The sequence below is a fragment of the Schistosoma mansoni genome, chromosome 1 (genome assembly GCF_000237925.1).
Source record: "Schistosoma mansoni strain Puerto Rico chromosome 1, complete genome".
In the NCBI taxonomy this organism is placed as follows: Eukaryota; Metazoa; Platyhelminthes; class Trematoda; order Strigeidida; family Schistosomatidae; genus Schistosoma; species Schistosoma mansoni.
Genome location: NC_031495.1, coordinates 38,369,115 through 38,375,788, shown reverse-complemented (window position 1 = coordinate 38,375,788; position 6,674 = coordinate 38,369,115). Strand labels below are relative to the sequence as shown.

The following is a 6,674-nucleotide window of genomic DNA, read 5'->3' as shown; positions in this document are numbered from 1 at the left end:
AGAGCAGTCCATGTAGTCGTGACCGACAATTGATTCATACGCCATTTATTCTTTCAGGATACTGGAGCCCATGTTCACTATTGGTTTGGAATGAGGGTTTTCCGAGTCCCCTAGGGTGGATCCCCTTATCCACCAACCCGGTTAAACAGCCGGGCATTCGCTTTTCGTCTTCTCAATTTCGTAAACAATACTCCTGCCGCGAGAAGGGAGTTAGTAGGACTTCCCTGACCATGTAAGTGCATTTGGAGAGGGAGAGCTGACTCTCCCTATTCTCGGTCGCACCAGAGCTTTGGCGGTCAGTAATCATCTACCTGAAATCGGTCCATAAAGTAAACAATGAAACTATCAGGATAGATATAGATATAGATATCAAAATTGCAAATTACGCAACATAAAATTGTCTACTCTTCTCATCTACCACTAAACTACACTTATAAAAATACCTGTTCGATAGTAACCAATAACAATGTGTATAGTCTTATCATTGAATATATTGATTTAATCCTTTACATTTTAGGAATTCCCGAAAAAGTTGTTTTTCAAATTTAGGAAATGAATAAACAACTCACTCTTCATGATTTTGTCTAAAAAAATTGATGTAAACAATAATCAGGATATTTATAAAATGTTTAAATTGAAAAGCTGATGACTGATTAATATATTATTTGGGTTCGAATACCGTGAGCGGGATCGTGGATTTGCACTATTGAGGAGTCCCATGCTAGGACGAAACGGTCGTCCAGTGCTTCCACGTTTAATTGACTCATGAATTTAATTATTAAATTACTATAATATCCACAAAACCCCTTCTGATAATATTAGGTTTTGTTGAGATTCCTTAGCATGAAGTGAAATTGGGACTGAATTAAGGATTTTTTTTTTGAGACTAAAGGGATGATTGATGAGTGGGAATGAAATATGATTGGCTCTGAGTATGAACAGACAGGAACTCGATTTACTGAATATTAAATAAGTGATTTCCCTTCCTCTTATTGATTTCTACTCCTGACTCATTGATAGTGATTGGTTGTAATTGTGTGAAATAAATATATTATAATCAGAAAGGGGGGATTGTGGAGTTTGTAGTAATTTTAATAATTGAATTCATGAGTCAATCTAAACTAAACCATCATTAAAAACCAGGAAACAGTGGACAGTCGTTTCTTCATGGCATGGGACACTTCAGCAGTATGTGTCAATAATTCCGCAGGTGGGATCCGAACTATTACTTCCTAATTGAAGATTACTTAGTAACATTGTGTTCACCATATGCTTAATATGAAATCTAGAAACTTTATATTATGTCAAATGATCAATATTCACTTAGTTATAGATTACAATAACAATCGGATATTGACTTACCCTTCAGTACTGCTTTCATGTACAACTGACAAAGATTATAGAACATCAATGTAAAATGATTTACAATAGAGATTGATATATTTTGTGAATGAATTAACTTATGAAGAAAGATGAATTTATGAAGTATAAATAATAAAGTTTTATCAGAAGGGGGTTTTGTGGAGATTTTAGTAAATTTATAGTTGAAATCGTTAGTCAATTGAAGGTAGACCACCATGGAAAACCCCTTCTGATATAATTGAATATATGCTCACCAGTGACTGGCTTTAAGAGGTATTTCCTGGAGTTTTAGTGAGAAGCAGTGACTAGTGGAGTTCAATCAGGTCCGTTGTGAGATAATAACTCATTGAAGACAATGATGGACAGTTGCTCAATTTCGTGGATTGGTTGAGGTTAGACATTAATACCGTTGGATGCCGGCCAACTCAGTGGTCTAGAGGTTAAGCATTCGCGTGCAAGACCGATAGGTTTTGGGTTCGAACCTCCCGAGGTAGGGCCATGGGTGCGCACTGTTGAGGAATCTCACAATAGGACGAAACAGCCGTCCAATGCTTCCAGGTTTTCTATGGTGGTCGAGCTTCAATTGACTCATGATCTCAACTATAAAATAAAGTTTTGAGCTATTTACTAGTGAATAGCCATTGCAGTAGTTAGTTATGTTTAATGATTAAAACAATGATTAATATGTAATCTACTACATAGAAACCATAACAGTTAAACAACCGTTTGAAAATTGATTTCTTCATTCCTTTGGGTTCACTAGTCTTTTAATAAATATGATATAAAATAAGACACATACCCATAAACAATGTAAACACACATCATTAAATATTTGAAATAGTCTACACTTGTTAATGAAGCAGAGACGAAATCTTTTTAAACAGAAACCATAGAATCATTCTTCCTCAAGGTCATTGCAATGGAAAAAAAGTTTTTATACTGTTGCATGAAATTGAATACATGTTCATTTTATACCCTTTTTCGTATCATATGCAGCTATATTTTTAATAACTATTCTATGTATACAAGACAAGCCCTAACTTGGGATCCAGAAGGGAAGCTGAAAAGAGGAAAGCCAAAGAACATATTACGTCGGGAAATAGAAGCAGATATGAAATGGAAAGGATTGCCCAGGACAGGGTTGAATGAAGAATACTGGTGGGCGGTTTATGCTCTTCCACGAGGGGTAACAGGAGTAAGTAAGTTTGTGTATAATAGACTGGGAAAAATTCTTGAGAAAAAGTAATTGAAATATCAACTTACCGAAACCTGTAGAAAAAAATTTATTAATAAACGTTAGATATATATTGATAAACTAGGTAGCAGGATCATGACGACAACTAACTTAATGAATGAGTACTATCCTCTTTGTTGTTAACTGATTTAAAGACTTAAGGCTCACTTCCATTCAAGAGTCTTTTTAATGAGAACTATTGTTCAGTGTTTCCTGAAATGATGTTAGCTAATGAAAAAAACTTAATTGAAATTTTTCATTTGTAAAGAAACTAGAGTTGAAATCCAGGATATATATGCAAGACTGTGATTTCGAATACCAACATTTAATGGAATAAAGGTATATCCAACTTACTCTAATGTCTTAGTCATAATTAGATGAGTATTAAATGAGCTTTAAAAGTCTATAGCACATCAACTATGATAATGAATTGTAATCTTCCTTTTATACAATGTAGATTTTTTTACTGGTTAGCGTTTTTTTTAGCGAGTTAGTTTTTCTATGGGATGGGGTCGCTAACCCTACGCCCAACCCTCCTCCTTTATCCGGGCTTGGGACCGACAGTAACCCCCGGAGGGGCTACAGGGGAAGTTAATAGTACCATGAGTGAATGTTGAAAATTTGATACATAATCCAGTTGATCAGTAAGCCTACCTAATTTGTGATGATGTTTGAGAAAATATAAAATATAGTCCCATATTAACTCTATGAAGGATATCTTAACATCATTTAGTGTATGTTTACAGATAGATGGATAATGAATATCTCTGAATTCTCAACAATACAGAAATACTTGAATTTATCCTAGTCATATATATTGAGTTAAACCAGGTCTGTTAGGAGATATCAACTCACTGAAGACATTGGTGAAATGGTTGCTCAACTTCATGGATTGGTTGAAATTAGACACTAACCCCGTTGGATGCCGGCTCAGTGGTCTAGTGGTTAAACGTTCGCGCGGGAGACTGATAGGTTCTGGGTTCAAATCTCTCTAGGTGAGATCGTGGATGCGCACTGTCGAGGAGTCTCACAATATGACGAAACGGCCGTCCAGTGCTTCCGGGTTTTCCTTGGTGGTCTAGCTTCAATTGATTCATGATTTCAACAGAAATACTTGAATTTATCTTCGTCAAATATACTGATAAAAATTCGTAACGTTTTCAATAACTCCTCCTGTAGCTCTTCTAGAGTTACTGTCGGTCCCAAGCCCGGATAAAGGAGGAGGGTTGGGCATGAGGTTAGCGACCCCATCTCGTAGAAAAACTAACTCGCTAAAATAACGCTAACCAGAAAAACGTTTTCATTCAAACTAACTATATCGAAGCCTAAACTGGAAGATGTTACTTAGTCGACTATTACATACTTTTGGATCAAGAATACATCTAATAAACATATAAACACTCTGTAGATCAATGAAGTTAATATCATGACAAAATTAAGTTTATAAGAATCTTATAGATTGGTGAGATTTCTGATCGCTTCTTCCAAATCTTGACCAACAAATCTTATACGCATTGACATGTCAACACTTTCTTCATCTTGGATTTCATTATTTCACCAAATTTCAACACAATGGTTTGGTGAAAAAAAACTATATTCTTAATGAAACACTTACTGATTTATAGAATGAATAGTATACGGTTAATAGTGGAGTACAGAAGGTTAATTTTATCCTTTTAAGGTTTCGTTAGCTGAATGTACCTACATTCCAAAGTTGATGTTTGCCCCACCCCTGGCACTTATACCCACTATCTTTTACTTTGAACGTCAGTGAGTTGTTCAATTAGCTATTGAGTACATTAGTACATTAATTTTCGTCTGGTTAGCGTTTTTTAGCGAGTTGGTTTTCTACGAGATGGGGTAGCTAAACCTATGCCCAACTCTCCTCCTTTATCCGAGTTTGGGACCACCAGTAGCCCCTGGAGGAGCTACAGGCAGAGTTCACTCACTTATACAACAGTTGTAAATTACAACATGATTTATTATAGTTTAGTATTATCCAGTTATTGATATTTTGACTGAATTTTAATCAGTTTCCCTTGATATATCCTCATCCAGTGTAGATTGAGTTTTTTTCCATGGTTAGTGTTTTTTTAACGAGTTAGTTTTCTACAGGATGGGGTCGCTAACTCCATGCTCAACCCTCCTCCTTTATCCGGGTTTCAGACCGGTATTAGCCTCCGGAGGGGCTACAGGCGGAATAGACATCAATTTTTAAGATTCATATACATCTAAATTATTTTGTTCATCTTTAAACATCTTGATGTGTAGGCAAGAATGACAATGATTGGTTGTTTTGCTGACTCAGGCATGTAGATAGGGTGACAGGTGTGATATGTATTATATATCCCCCTATCCTGATTATTATGAACTAACTGTTCCTTGTTGTTGGATTGTGTCGGTTTTTTGGTGTAGAAATATATTGACGTTCTAGTCAGGTTAATCTCGTGTTCTTGATCTGAGTTGTGTTGAAGTCCTGTAGAATACATACTGAAGTGAGAGAATCTAGTGTAGATATTCATCTAAGGTAAATTAACATCCCATATACGTGTAAAAAGTCAAAGGACTGTTATAACAAGAAACCCTAGCATTATAACAAATACCCTACCGTTTATAACACATCTTTAAATTGACAACCCAAGACAGAGTACATTGAAGAATACTAATCTAAGGCTTATGCTCCACTGAGGTTAACAGGCTTAAGTAAGTAACTAAGTAAAGTAAGAAGTTAAGTTTATAATGAGTTTAATTGAAAACATAAATCTTTCATTAAAAAAAACTAAACTAACCTGTAATGAATTGACAACTGATAATCATTAATAAAATTGTTCTAATCATAGAAACTGTTAACAACATTTTTTTCTCTTTTTTTTTCGTCTTAGAGACTATTTAGGATGAACATAAAGTAATCAGTAATCTATTTATATATATATATCTTCATAAGTAAATAAAAAAGGATTGTTGATTGAATAAATAGTTCTTTTTTCTTCTTTTCTTTTTTTATTTTCTTTTTTCTCTCTTTTTTCTTTCTTTTTCTTTCTCGCTCCCCCCCTGTCTCCCCCTCTCGTTAAAATGACTCAAATTTCATTGAAATTTGTTTGTTTATTTACTCTTCTTTTTTTTCTTAAAAAAAAATGTAAATTTTAAAAGACAAAAATATTTATCATCCGATTTTATTTTTTTTTTTTAAAAAGGGTTGTTTTGTTTGTTCATGAAAGGTATTACATTTCAAATAATTATATAGAAATGAATGTATCCTATACTAATAATAGTAATAATAGAACTTACTTACGCCTGTTACATCTCGTGGAGGAGCATAGGCCACCCACAAGTATTCTTCATTCAACCCTGTCCTGAGCAATCCTTTCTAGTTCTTTCCAGTTAATATTCATCCTTTTCATATCTGCTTCTATTTCCCAGTGTAATGTGTTTTATAGCTTTCATCTTTTCAGCTCCCCTTCACCATTCCAAGTTAGGGATTGCCTCATGATATAGTTTGGTGATTTTCTTAATGTATGTCCTATCCACTTCCAACGTCTTTTACTAATTTCCTCTTCAACTGGAAGCTGGTTTGTTCTCTCCCATAAAACGCTGTTGCTGATAGTATCCGGCCAGTGAATGTTGATTATTTTGCATAAACAACTGTTTATAAATACTTGTACCTTCCTGATGATGGTCGTAGTAGTTCTCCATACAATAGGGATGTCTTGACGTTCGTATTGAAGATTCTCACTTTGAAATTAGTTGACAGTTGTTTTGAGTTCCATATGTTGTTCGAGTGTAGAAATGCTGCCCTTGCTTTGCCAATCCTCGCCTTTACATCTGCACCCGATCCTCCTTGTTTATCAACGATGCTTCCCAGGTACGTGAATGTTTCCACCTATTCCAGAGTTTCGCCATCAAGTGTGATTGGGTTGGTGTTCTCCGTGTTGCATTTGAGAATCTTTCTTTTTTTGTTTGTGTATGTTGAGGCCTGTTGATGCAGAGGCTGCTGCTTCATTTGCTGTCTTCGTCTGTATTTGTTCGTGTGTATGAGATAGGAGGGTTAGGTCATCTGCGAAGCCCAAATCTTTTAATT

At 35.1% G+C, this 6,674-nt stretch overlaps 1 protein-coding gene across 1 annotated transcript in view; it reads right to left on the bottom strand.

Moving 5' to 3' along the window:
* Smp_125320 (MEG-9) overlaps positions 1-5,451 on the bottom strand; it is a gene marked incomplete at its 3' end in the record, with an annotated part of 12,843 nt that extends 7,392 nt beyond the window's left edge. The window contains exons 1-4 of the mRNA XM_018794329.1: positions 5,386-5,451; positions 2,626-2,631; positions 1,363-1,387; positions 570-584 (exon numbers count right to left, since the gene is read on the bottom strand). Coding sequence (XP_018648753.1) covers positions 570-584; positions 1,363-1,387; positions 2,626-2,631; positions 5,386-5,434 — 95 coding nt within the window. The 5' untranslated portion in view covers positions 5,435-5,451. The remainder of the gene's footprint in view (positions 1-569; positions 585-1,362; positions 1,388-2,625; positions 2,632-5,385) is intronic.
* Positions 5,452-6,674: the final 1,223 nt, after the last annotated feature.